At 42.1% G+C, this 14,369-nt stretch overlaps 1 protein-coding gene across 1 annotated transcript in view; it reads right to left on the bottom strand.

The window, feature by feature from the left end:
- The window catches only part of GTF2F2 (general transcription factor IIF subunit 2), a 231,303-nt gene that overhangs the window by 40,543 nt on the left and 176,391 nt on the right, over window positions 1–14,369 (bottom strand). Inside the window, exon 8 of the mRNA XM_030200520.1 lies at window positions 129–272. Within this exon, the coding sequence (XP_030056380.1) occupies window positions 129–272 (144 nt within the window). The remainder of the gene's footprint in view (window positions 1–128; window positions 273–14,369) is intronic.

Consider the following 14,369-nt stretch of genomic DNA (forward strand, 5'->3'; position numbering starts at 1 on the left):
AATATATCTATACACTCAAATATGAAAAAAAATCCACACTTATCAACAAATACTTCACAGGAGAAACCTTCAACAAAAATCTCAAAATAGATTAACAAAAATGAAAAAAAAAAAAAAAAGAGTAATACCACAGGCTGTTTTGTGATGTCCACCAAGTCCTTAATATTGTAATACTGGTGTTTTTCAAATGCTGAAAAAAGCATGTCCAAAACTTGCTGTTTATCAGCCCGAGCTCGTTTTCCATCTTCTTTTTTCTTCCTCTCATAGTCAATCTGTTCAAACAGAAAATAAAGTCTTAGTGTTGAAAATGACTGAAACATACAAATACTTCAAAGAACATGAGTAAGTTTCCAAGGGACTGTGATTTTTGTTCTAATAGGCAATTTAAGTTGGAGCGTCTAAATAGCTTGTGTGGATTTAAAAATTATGCTTTTTATAAAGAGGAATTTTTAGCAGGAGGTTTAATTAATCCTCCTGCTTTATTGCACTGTCATTTGCTCAGTTTGGTCAGTTAGGTTTGCAGCCTATCAACTCTTCCATACTGTGTAGATTCTCAATCTCAACCAAAAATCAAGGTACCGGCCTCAGATCAAGGCTCAAACCCTGCACTTGGACCCTATCCAAATATCACCGAGTACTATATTTTAAAACTCAGTTTGCAAACTTACAAATGCTTCAGGATAGCTGTTTCTTTAAGATAGATTTTAACAGGGCCACATATACAGGCCCTGCACCTATCATATGCTGGGCAACTTAGAGGACCTTCTCTCAAGTCTTAACAGGAGGTGCATGACTTCAGGCCTTAGTACAGAAAACAGATCTAATTTTTCAAAGCAACTCACATATCCAACTGACCTACTTCTTAGAATACTTACAAATTTACATTATGAACATGTAGATTCCTGCAGTATATATACATGGTCTTTACAAAAAGTTCAGTGCACTCTGAGCAAAACAGAAGGCTAAATTCTATGCAAAGTAACTGAAAATATTTAAGTTGTATTTTTTTTATTCTTTCAACCTAGCAGAAGTTAGAATTATACAAAAGGTGTCAAGAAAGCAAAGTTACTTACCTGTAGCAAGGGTTCTCAGAGGACAGCAGGACAGGTAGCCTTACACTTGGGTGACATCATCCTGACAGAGCTTGGTGCAGATGCTGCCCAGCGCACTATATCTTTAAGAGGCTTTTGGCAGCAGTCCCACCGTGCATGTGCGAGCACCTTCTCACCTGACGCATGAGAACAGGACCCTCAGTAACTAAATATCTAAAAGAGCTCCAAGGAGAGATGGGAAGGTCTAGATGGCAAATCAGTAGTAAAGCTTCTGAAGGTATTTTAAAATCCTTAAAGTACTTCTGCAACATTTCCGGGGGGGGGGGGGGGGGGGGGGGATCAGAAGTGACTTGAGGAAGTTCAAATTCCTTAAATTATTTTTTCTCGGCTGGTTCTCCAAATATTCAATCTTCTGGTGCAAAGATAACTTGTCTTTAACCATATTATGTCCTAATACTTGCAAGGTTCCAACTTTCCCCTCCAAAAGCACCTATCCAGGTGGTATGTTTCTCTATCGCCCGGGATTGCTCCACAACTGCCCCAGAAACAAGACTAAATTCTTCACTAGAGTTCTTAGAAAAATAATTTAATGAAGAACTGAGGGCCGGTATTGCATCCCAGAGTGACTCAAGCGTCACTACAGCTGGTCTTGAAATTTCCCTTACAGCACATTCAGCAAGGCTCTCCCCTTTAGCAAAAGTTCTTCCCCTCACAATTTGTTACAATTGAAGAAGCTGTCTTCCATATCCAGTAGAATCCTTAAGCACAAGGGAGGATGATGCTGCAGGTGGACCCTCTGACAGATCAGGCACCACAGAACCACCTGCATTCCGTTCCTCTCCTACAACAAATCTTCCTGGTTGCTGAGGAACTGATCTCTCTCAACAGTGCTCAAAAAGACCCCAATCATACTGCTGCTGGTGGGTGCTTCCGCCAATAGAGCTGAGGGTATTGCCAATTCAGCTACCATTGGGGCTTTGAACTGCTCCAACATTGTCTGATGGAGCGGAGGGGTAGAACTGGCTACAGAGGGATAAACCCTGGATTTTCCCCCTTCCTCTTGCCCATTCTCAAGCAGAGAAAATTCTCAACACGACAGCAGAAACCTGAAGGTAAGATGAGCTCCCATGGGTGTATCTTACTCAGACATCATCTTGGCAGGAATCCTGATCATGCGTGTATTTGCTTTTCATTAAACCATCAAAAGCCTATCAAATAGGAGGCTGAGCACTGTTTTGTCAAGTGGGTACGACCACCATATGATATTTCTTTGCTTGTTAAATTATGGACACCACAATTAGATAATTTAGCTAGCTTGTCAGTAACAGAAGCGGTTTCCCTTTGGAATACATACCTCTGTGATGTTTGAAAACCTTGCATCAAAGAAAAAAGTAGTGTGCCTTGCACAATCTCAGATTCATCTATTGTACATTACTGGACTGAAGCTAAGGGAATGATACAGATTCTCATGAGTTATATGAATTGAGGCTATATATATATATACACACACATATATACACACATAGAGAGAGAGAGAGAGAGAGCTTGTTCTGTCAGAAATTCTTATTATCCAGCAGAAGGTTGCAAGAGCCCTCAACTGTTTTAAAGTTAGTTTTCTGACTACAGAAAAATGTTCACGTCCTATAACTGATGCTTTCTCTCCTGATTTTAATCATTCTTTCTGATAAAGTTACTGGAGTCCTGATAGTTCTTGCAACCCCTCCTCCTCCCCCCCCCCCAAGAATACTGGCAAGCATTTAGTGGTAAATAGGAAAGTTTGGGGGCAAGTAGGTGAGGATGAGATAAGCACAGTAATTGAATAATTTGAGACCTACACAGGCCTCCCTAGAACATTGTTCACTATCAGTATTGCAGCATATGAAACATCATATTGTACCCATCTTAATGCTGATCGTGAATTCTTCTCTCTGATCTGACCAATTTCCTGAACGCCTAAAATTGGCAACCATACAATCCTCATAAAAAATACATTAGATCCTGCCTAATTATCAACCTTGTTTGTCCCTTCTAGTACTAGCAAAAGTAATTGAATGGGTAGTCTTGATGCAACTCTGATTTCCTGGATAAAGGTGACAATTTAGATCCCTTCAATATGGGTTCACTGCTATCCACTTTGGATGCCTCTGACAGGGATTAGACCATTGTAACACCTCTTTTGAAGTCTATATCACTTATCATTATATCTTAAGGTAATTGGCAATGCATTTAGTATATTTATTTATTTATTTATTTATTGCATTTGTATCCCACATGTCCCCATCTCTTTGCAGGCTCAATGTGGCTTACAATACATCATGAATCGTGGAAATATGTAGAAATTAGACATTTGGTATTACAGAAAGATCTTGGGTAACATGGTAGTGGTAGAACATGATATTAATATAGCAGTTAACATTGTAATACAGTTCTTGATACATGTGGGGAAGTTCACATGTGTTGATCATTATGGTATGTCTTGTTAAAGAGATGGGTCTTCAGAAGTTTTTGGAAGTTAGTTAGTTCATAGATTGTTTTTAGGTTGCACGGCAGCGCATTCCAGAATTGTGTGCTCATGTAGGAAAAGGTTGACGCATGCGTTATTGTATTTTAGACCTTTGCAGTTGGGGAAGTGAAGATTGAGGAATGTGCAGGATGATTTTTTAGCATTCCTGGGTGGTAAGTCTATCAGGTCTGACATGTAGGCTGGGGCATCACCATGAATGATTTTGTGAACTAGGGTGCATAATTTGAATGTGATGCGTTCTTTGAGTGGGAGCAAATGCAGCTTCTCTCGTAGGGGTTTAGCACTATCGTATTTTGTTTTTCCGAATATGAGTCTAGCTGCAGTGTTCTGGGCTGTCTGAAGTTTCTTGATTATTTGCTCTTTGCAGCCAGCGTAGAGTGCGTTGCAATAGTCTAGATGACTGAGTACCATTGATTGTACCAGGTTACGGAAGACGGTCCTTGGGAAGAATGGTCTTACTCTTTTTCGTTTCCACATTGAGTGGAACATCTTTTTGGTTGTGTTTTTCGCGTGACTCTCAAGTGTTAGGTGTCAATCAATGGTGACGCCAAGAATTTTTAGGGTGTCCAAAATTGGAAGATTCAGTTTTGGTGTGTTGATGGTGGTGAATTTGTTCGTGTTATGTTGACAGGTGAGTATTAGGCATTGGGTTTTTTCTGCATTAAGTTTCAGCTGAAATGCATCTGCCCATGACTTCATGATATGTAGGCTTTGGTTGATGTCTTTGGAAATTTCTTTTAAATCTTGTTTGAATGAGATGTAGATCGTTACGTCATCTGCGTATATGTATGGATTGAGGTTTTGATTTGATAGTAGTTTGGCCAAGGGTATCATCATTAAGTTGAATAAGGTCAGTGAGAGGGGAGATCCCTGTGGAACTCGGCATTCAGGTGTCCATGTGGCTGATGTAGTCGAATTAGATGTCACTTGATATGAGCGTGTGGTTAGGAACCCCTTGAACCAGTTGAGAACATTGCCTCCAATTCCGAAGTACTCAAGGATATGTAGTAATATTCCATGATCAACCATGTCAAAGGCGCTAGACATGTCAAATTGTAGAAGTAGAACGTTCTTGCTGGTTGCAATCATTTGTTTGAATTTGGTCATGAGGGTAACTAGTACTGTTTCAGTGCTGTGGTTAGACCGAAATCCTGACTGGGAGTCGTGTAGTATTGCGAATTTGTCTAAATAGTTTGTGAGTTGTTTAGTCACCATCCCTTCCGTTAGTTTGGTTATTAAGGGAATGGATGCTACTGGCCTATAGTTGGTTAGCTCACTAGCACTTTTCTTTGCGTCTTTGGGTATGGGGGTGAGTAGAATGTTTCCTTTCTCTTTTGTGAAGAGTCCATTTTGTAGCATAAAGTTCAAGTGGTTCGTTAGGTCTGTTATAAATTGTTGAGGGGCCGATGTCATAAGGTTGTTTGGGCATATGTCTAGTTTGCATTGAGATTTTGTGAACCTTTTAAGCGTTTGGGATATGAGATCTTCCGATAGCATCTCGAAGTTGGTACAAGTTCTATCTGCTGGGTATTCACCAGGGTCTGGATCTAGACATTCAAGGAGTACGGCGTATTCAATGGTGCTGACAGGTATTTTGAGTCGCAGTTGTATGATTTTCTCATTGAAGTACTTCGCGAGATTGTCAGCTGCCTTTCTGTGGTACAACCAAAGTGATTTACATGTTATAGACACATAAATCATATGATACTCAAACGACTCCAATTATCTGGATTGAAAGGTGTAGTCTTGGACTGGGTCAAGGCATTTCTAACATAACAACATAGTAAATGACAGCAGATAAAGACCTGATTGGTCCACCCATGGTATATATATCACATACCATGTAAAATGAGTTTATCTTGTTGGGCAGACTGGGTGGACCAATCAGGTCTTTATCTGCTGTCATTTACTATGTTGTTATGTTAGAAATGCCTTGACCCAGTCCAAGACTACACCTTTCAATCCAGAGTTTGATTTGTCCCTGCCTTTCTCAGGGCACAGACCGTAAAAGTCTGTCCCGCACTGTTCCTGTACTAGAAGTTCTGAAGCTAACATCAAAGCCCCTTAAAATTTACACTCCAGTCCATCCATATCTATTCAGCCACAATCAGGGCGCAGACCGTATAAGTCCTCCCAGCATTGGTTTTACTCTCCAATTACCAGCGTCGCCACCCAATCTCCACTAAGATTCCGTAGATCCATTCCTTCTAAACAGGATTCCTTTGTGTTTATCCCATGCATGTTTGAATTCCATTACCATTTTCATCTCCATCGTCATTTACTATGTTACTATGTTATGTTACCACCTCCCGCAGGAGGGCATTCCACCTATCTACCACCCTTTCCGTGAAAAAATACTTCCTGACATTACTCCTGAGTCTGCCCCCCTTCAACCTCAATTCATGTCCTCTAGTTCTACCACATTCTGGTCTCCAGAAAAGGTTAGTTTGCGGATTAATACTTTTCAAATATTTGAACGTCTGTGTCATGTCACCCCCGTTTCTCCTTTCTTCCAAGGTATACATGTTCAGGTCGGCAAGTCTCTCGTCGTATGGTTTGCAACGCAAATCCCATACCATTTTTGTAGCTTTTCTTTGCACTGCTTCCAGTCTTTTTACATCTTTAGCAAGATACGGCCTCCAAAACTGAACACAATACTCCAAGTGGGGCCTCACCAACGACTTGTAGAGGGACATCAACACCTCCTTTCTTCTGCTGGTTATACCCCTCTCTATGCAGCCTAGCATCCTTTTGGCCAGGGAGAAGGCACGAGGTTACACTAGATAACAGCATATCTCCGTCAGTTTCTTTGATTGCAGATGTTCTACAAGGTTCATCTTTGTACTTACATTGAATTTGTATCTTGGCCCGGTCTGATGGAAATTAGAAGAGCTGAATGTACATTACAGAATATATGCTGATGTCATTCTGCTCTTTTTTTCCATTTGACTCTTCCTTGGATGCAGCTTTGAATACACTACAAGAGTTTTTTGCACAAGTTGCTGGATGGCAACATGATAATAAGCTTGCACTGAATATACCCAAGAAGAAAATATTAGTTGCTGGCCATGCTTATCTGCCAATATTATCCATCAATGTTTATGTATGTGATCAAGATATTACCACTTCATACTAAGCTTGTTGGTTAAGGGTTGTGTTAGATTCTGTACTTTCTCTGAAGCCCCACATTTGAATAGTTCTGAAAGACTGCAACTTAAAAAAAAAACAGTTATTGGGAACATTAAGACCAATGTAATGTAGAGAGAACTTTGGATCTGTGTTGAAATGTTGCATTTTATCAAAGCTTTTTTACTGCAGTTCGCTGTACTTCTGTCTGCCGACGCTGATGCTTAAACCACTGCAGATAGTGTAGAACATGGCAGGTTGTTTGGTATCAGGTATTTCTCGAATTTCAACATATTATGACAGTACTAAGTGAACTGTACTAGTTGCCAATTTATGGAAGAGTGCGATTTAAGATATTTTTGCCGATATACAAAGAATTGATACAGCAGGCACCTTATTTATCAATGGTACTGAAACTTTATCAACCAAATTGACTGTTGAGATCTGAAGGTACTCATTTTTTTTTACACTACCATTGATAAAGACAACTCACTTTGCAGATACAAGAGCCTGCTCCTTTCTTGACTGCAGGGCTGAAAGGATGGACTCACCTGCCAGGATATTTATTTTTATTTTATTTTTGTTACATTTGTACCCCGCTCTTTCCCACCCATGGCAGGCTCAATGCGGCTTACATATTGTATACAGGTACTTATTTGTACCTGGGGCAATGGAGGGTTAAGTGACTTGCCCAGAGTCACAAGGAGCTGCCTGTGCCTGAGGTGGGAATCGAACTCAGTTCCTCAGTTCCCCAAGACCAGAGTCCACCACCCTAACCACTAGGCCACTCCTCCCACTATTATCTGATACTTGTCTTATCCGCAAGGAAGGTGAGCCCTTAGGTCCCGTAAGGCCCCGAAGGACCTCAAAGGACAGCCGGGCAACCCCGAGTCTTCACCCGCGGCGACCGCCGTTCACCAAGGGTTGAGCCCCCAGCTGCAGGCGGTCAACGGGACTTCAGGAGCCACGGGGTTGACGGACTGACCTGGACTGGAACCAGGAGAGAAGCGGGCAGATGGAATAGAGAGTCCACAAACAGGCAGCAGATCTGGGCAGGCAGCTAACAACGTGGTCAGAGTCGGGCCAGAGGTCGAGGCAGGCAGCTAACAACGTAGTCAGAGTCAGGCAAGAGGTCAAGGCAGGCAACTAGCAGAGAAAACCAGGAAACAGTCCAAAATCAGCAACACCAGGAAATCAACGGAACACAGGAACCACGGAGATTGGCCTCGGGTAACAGAACCTGAAGCAACCTCCTACCTCTGACTCATTCCTTAAATACTGTTCGGCAGTCAGCCGCCCAGCCCCTGTAGACATAGCCGGCCAATCAGAACTTGGTTATCGACGGAACTCTTCTGATTGGCTCTGACCGACCTCCCAGGCGGGTCTATCGTGCTGGCCTTCCAGTCTAACTCCTCTGAGGCAGAGCTTGGGGTTCCCGCACCCAAGAATGAAGGGAACGCCGGCCATTGCGCCTCGGCGCCATTCCCCTTACTGGCGCAAACACAGCCCCCGTAGCCGGCGATCGATAGTCCGGCAGCCGCGATCGCCGGCCTCCGGCCCCGGACTGGGCGGCCATCATCCCGGCGAGCCCCAGCTCACCTCCGTGGCCTCAAGAAGGCCGGCCTTCGTAGAGGAGGACGCCGGCTCCTGCTCCCCGTGGAGGAGCAGCCGGAGGGAGCGATGGATGTGACAGATACTTCTGTTTTAAGAAACAATTAAAGGCCTAATTACTTAGTCACACACATCTATGGAGAAAAGAATTAACTAGCCTATGGGTTAGTTGTATGTATTAAGCAAGCTATGCTTATCTGGGAAAGGCCGATTATGTCAATTCATTATGACTGCAATCCAGTCAGTGTTTGAGATATTTTGATTTTGTAATTAGGATGATTTAAGTTACATATTGGATGGTAAAAGGTGGGAAACACACACGTTCTTAGCACAAGATTACGATCTCTCTATATTTACAGTTTCTTTAGTAGTAATAGCAGTAGTAGCTATGATGAATCCTCTGCCTTAGAAAAAGTGCTTTGTGAAATTTTTTTTTACAGCTGTTTCTCTCTATGGATCCCATTTCCAAGGAAGACTGTTATGAAGTCAATGGTTTCTCAGTGAGGTGGGCTCTTTGGGCCTGCAGGTATACAGTCCTGGTAGCTTGACCCTTCCTCCCTGGGATTCTCTGTCCTGATGCTTCTCTTGGATAGATGATTTCCATTGTCTTTTTTTCTTCTGTCTCCTTGGAAGTGCTAATATTCTGATTCTCTTGAAATCAGTGCTGCAGCTGGTATGTTCTGTTACTGGGTTCCTCACTCTTTCTCTTCCTTGTACACTGACTATATTAGCCAGGCACAAGCTCCTCTTACGTTAATGTTATAGTGGCCAAGAGGCAAGAGCCAAAGACAAAGCTGCACCTATGGGCTTGATACTTATAGTCCACTACAGTTTCCTTCCAAAGTGGTGTCTCCTACTGCTGTCACTCAGGCAGAAGTTTCAGCCCTGGTTCTGGAAACTGCAAAAGCTTTCCAAGTCAAATTTCAACAGATGCTGTTTGTTTGACCTCTTCATAATAATTTCTTGAGTTACCAGAAAGCTAGCACTAGAGATGGTATTTGATGATTTTACCCATTTGGTAAATACAGTATATACTTCTCTTACACTAATTTATAAAGGAGTTTTTCAATAGCTTTTTATCCTGTCTCATCAGCTAGGTACTTTGCAACAAACGTTTTGTAAAATCTTTCTAGATTTGCATTTTTATAGTTGGAAATTGTTTTTGTTGCAAACGAGGCATAGAGTCTAGCGCAACCTACTTAAAACATGTAAGACTCAGTCCCATTCATTCTGAAATTCTCTGAGATCATCCTGTTTCTCTCTCTCTTGGCTGCCATGTTTTTCAGAATGAAATGCTTAACTGGGCATTTCACCTGTGGGCACTTCAGTAGCTGGCAATTTGCCAGTACAAACCTTCTAAAAGGTAGTGGCACTTTACCAGTAGGTGCACTGCCTCAGACTTCCTCTTCCCGTTTGGCTGAGAACATCACCTTCCTTTCCCCCCTTGTGCCCCATGGGTTGATGTCATTACCTTAGGCCTTCCCCTGCGAGCACAGGCTAAAGTCACTTCTTTCCCATTCTGCCCACAAGATTAATGGTGCCACCTCAGACTTTTCTCTTACAAACACAACAAAGTGGGCAGAAGAAATTATGACCTGACAAATCGCAAGCTCTGGCAGATGACATTGCCTCCTTCAGCTGGAACCTGCAGGGTCAATGACCACCCAGTGATAAAAATTCTAAATTAAGGGCCCCAAATAAATCAGAAAGGGCTCCCAAAGCAGGGAGGATCCACTGGGGAATGGCTATAAGTGTGCTCCCTCCTTCCCTGGCACCCTGTAGTACCTGACTGGGTGGAATTTATGCCACTGCCTGCAGCAGCCACTTCCAGCTAGTGCCACACAGTTTGATGTTGGCTGCCTCTTTATGTACATAAAGACTTTACCCTCTTCAACTGCAGAGGACCTTCTCCTGCAGCCTATGTGGCTGAGGGCTCCTCAAGTCGCTTCACTGGCTCCCTATCCGCATACGGTTCAAACTTCTCCTTTTGACCTACAAGTGCATCCACTCTGCAGCTCCTCAGTACCTTTCCGCTCTCATCTCTCCCTACACTCCTCCCCGTGAACTCCGTTCGCTGGGTAAATGTCTCCTCTCGTCCCCCTTCTCCCCCACTGCTAACTCCCGGCTTCGTTCCTTCTATCTCGCTGCTCCCTATGCCTGGAATAGACTCCCTGAGCCTGGAATAGACTCCCTGAGCCAGTACGTCAGTCTCAGTCTCTGGCTGTCTTCAAGTCTAGGCTTAAAGTCCACCTCTTTGCTACTGCTTTTGACTCCTAACCAGGACTCTCTTACTCAACACCCTCACTTATCACCCCTACCACTGCAATTTCCCCACCCCTAGCTGTCTGTTCGTCTGTCCAATTTAGATTGTAAGCTCTGTTGAGCAGGGACTGTCTTTTCATGTTAATTTGTACAGTGCTGCGTAAGTCTAGTAGCGCTATAGAAATGTTAAATAGTAGTAGTAGGGCTCTGCCCCCTCAACTGGGGTTGCCTGGGTTGATGAGGGCCTCCTTTTGCTGTCAGCATGAGTTGACACTGGTGTGCCGGCTATATAGGAGACAAAGTTGGGCACTAATAGAACTGCAATAGACTTGGGCATAAACTTTAAATGACAACAGTTTATTTCATCAAAAAGTACCACAAACCTCTGTCATTTAGACAAATTACATATATAGGGCTTCTTGTACAATGTCGCAGTAGTGATTACCGTGCGCTGAATGTGACAAAGCCCACAGAAATGAAATGGGATGGTTGCATTTTCTCTGCTGCTAATCACTACCACAGCTTTGTAAAATGAGTTCATAATGTCTTATACCACTACACATCAGAAAACTTTCAATAAACTTAAGTTTGAAAGCCGTTTCTACAATTGGTAGTATCCTAGAAGTTGCACCCGAGTGCTACTTATTATTACCATGTATACAATGCTGCAATTAATGACATACGTTAGCTTATATAAAAAGGAAGGCAGGGGTTCTAAGAAAGATTAGAAGGCGTAATCTATATGAACAGCACAAACCACATTGTTTAAAAGAACAGCTTTATAAAGCTATCTGCACATTTAGAATTTAGTCTATTGTAATTAATTTACTTAAATCCAAGGCTAAAATGTAGCTCTGAAGTAATACAGCAAGGAAATTTTTTTTCTTTACAACAGATTAAGAAATAATATGACTAATTCACAGTAGGATTATTTTAACGACATGTTACTATTCCATTATATACGAACATAACATTAAGGGGCATCTTTGCAAGATGAGAATTATTTCTAACCAACTAATTCTGGATTGTCAAGTGGGTGTAATAAGAGTGCAATAATTGATACACAGATGTTGTATTAAAAATACAATAATACACTTTTGAATTATCCTAATACAAAATAGACCTGACTCCCCACCCCAGAAGCAAGACTGTTTTGGACAGGGTGCATATTATGAAAGGTAATGACCAATTTCAGAGAAGGAAATTTGTAAAACTCAAAATGGAAAAACATGACACTTTTTTGATGTAGTGCTGGCTACTGAAACTTTTCATGAATGAAAATCTTGGGAAAATGAAGTTATTTGCAACAAGTCTTATCTGAGTAGACTACTGTGGGCTGGAGTGGAGGAGTAGCCTAATGGTTAGTGAAATGGGTTGAGAACCTAGAGAACTGGGTTTGATTCCCATTGAGGATCCTTGTGACCCTGGATATGTCACTCAACCTTCCACTGTCTCAGGTACAAAAACCTAAAGATTGTGAGTCCAGGACAGAGAAAAGTACCTGCATATTATATAAACTGCTTTGACTGTAACACAGAAAAGCAGTATATCAAATCCCTGATCCTTTACTGTTAACCAGGAACATAACCTATTCTTAGCACAAATCAGAGCTTTCTGCAAAAGCCTTTTACTACACGTGCAAAGTAGTTCTGGAAATGCAACAATACTGTGGTTTTCCTTGGTTTCATCTATTTAGTAGGGTTGAATTTTGATTAAAATTTTTAATGGTGATTAATCACACAATTAAAGGTATTTTATTTACTTATTCCCCACTGTGGCTCCTTATGATTCTGGGCAAGTGACTTAACACTCCACTGCCCCAGGTGCAAAGTAAGTACCTGTGTATAATATGTAAACCATTTTGACTGTAACCATAGAAAGGCGGGACATCAAATCCCATCCCCCTTCCCTTCCATCCCTAGATCCAACATCTCTTCTTTTCTCTTCCTTCCCTCCCTCTCCCTCCCCCCGAACCTTTATCTCTTTCTCTCTTTTTCCCATTGTCCAGCACCTATTCCTCCCTCCCTTCCTCCTCACGAGAATGATACAAACGTGGTGGTGAGCAGCACCAAGCTCTTCTCATGGCTGCGGAAGCTTACAGCCTTGGCCATAGCTTCCACCAGTGGTCCTCTCCAGTACTGCTTGCGGGTCTGCAGCTCACTCCCTTCTCTCACCCGAGGTTTGGCATCTGTCCCCCTCTCAATCCCTCCTCCTCCTGCCAGTTCTACCCTAAAGTCTTCTATTAGACCCAGCACTGGCAGCATTGCACATACGCTGCCTGTAGCTTGATCCAAAGCTCTGCCTCTGGCATGTCCCTCTTTCTTTGCCATCAATTCCTGTTTCTGTAAGGCCGGGTCACAGGGAAAGCTTTGGAGCAGGCGGGCAGGCAGTGTTATGTGCAATGCTGCCACTGCTGGGGACCAACAGAAGACCATCTTTAAGGTAGGCTGGCATGGGGGAAGGGGTGATTTTGAATCGCAGGTGGGAGGTAAGATCCCAATTTCCATCGAGGACAGGGGTTGGGTGTGGAAGAGAGCAGAAGTGATGTTTGTAGGAGTCAGAAGCTGCTACAGTGTGATAAATCTTTTAAAATTTTAATTATTAATACATTAATTGCAGAGTTAACTGCAATTAACTTGCAGCCCTACTATTTAGCTTTAATTGGGGGGGGGGGGGGGTAGGACAACTCCAAAGAGCAGATGGGTGGATCTGTGTAACTGTTGAGCAGCTGTTTTTAGACATGTGGCAGGTAAACAGTTTAGCTTTCTCTGAAGACAAGCAGGGTTACCGTTTCAAAAGTGGGAATCTCAAGCTAAGTGTTGCCTTAAAAATTTAGGAAAAAAGAGGGTAGGGGAACAAGAAAAAGCACCTATGGTATGAACTATTTTTGTTGGGAAAAGTATTGCTTTTTTAAATAACTATAATAGCAGGCTGAAAAGGGTACAGTTATGCTCTACCCAGAAAAGACCATGGAAAATGGACAGTTCAAAACTACTATGCTGAAGGGATATCATAACAACATAGTAACGGAATGCAAATGCATAGAATGAACTCCATATCACAGCCTTGTAAATTTCAATGGCAGTAGTTTTTAAATTGGCAACCAACACCTCCATGGCTCACAAATTATGAGCCTTGACCTGCCTGAGCATAAAAGAGGGTGAAGCAATCTACTACCCAGTTAGAAATGCTGCATTTTATCACTTCATTTTCAGGTCTACTGTGATCAAAAGAAAGCTGGGTAGATTTCCTGTGAGTGTGAATCAGCTCCAGATATAATGGGATAGCTCTCTTGCAATCCAGCAAATGCCATTATAGGGCCTTAGATATGTGAAAAAATTAATGTCCATAGGACTTAACAAGGATCTGGGGTTCCTAGCCCATTATAAACCATAAAGCTGTATTTCTCTCCACCCCTCACCTATCCACACCCATCCTGTTAGAATATCAATGATATGCTTTGATGTCCCCATGCATACCTCCTACCCATTCCCCATCCTCCCACCCTGCCAGACTGTCATAGTAATGCTTGAATGTTTTCACTTATATACACTGTCAGCTAGCACATTTGCTTATTTCCGATCTGACGAAGAAGGGCAACCTTTGAAAGCTAATCAAGAAATGTATTAAGTTATGTCCAATAAAAAAGGTATCATCTTATTTTCTTTTCCATGTTTTATTTTGTTTGATTTCTATTGATAACCATAGGAACACAGAAATTATGTCAGGCAAAAGCTAAAGTGGTCCATCCAATCTTTCCAGTATAAATTTGTCCTTTTATAGATGTATATATA

Source organism: Microcaecilia unicolor, chromosome 4 (genome assembly GCF_901765095.1).
Source record: "Microcaecilia unicolor chromosome 4, aMicUni1.1, whole genome shotgun sequence".
In the NCBI taxonomy this organism is placed as follows: Eukaryota; Metazoa; Chordata; class Amphibia; order Gymnophiona; family Siphonopidae; genus Microcaecilia; species Microcaecilia unicolor.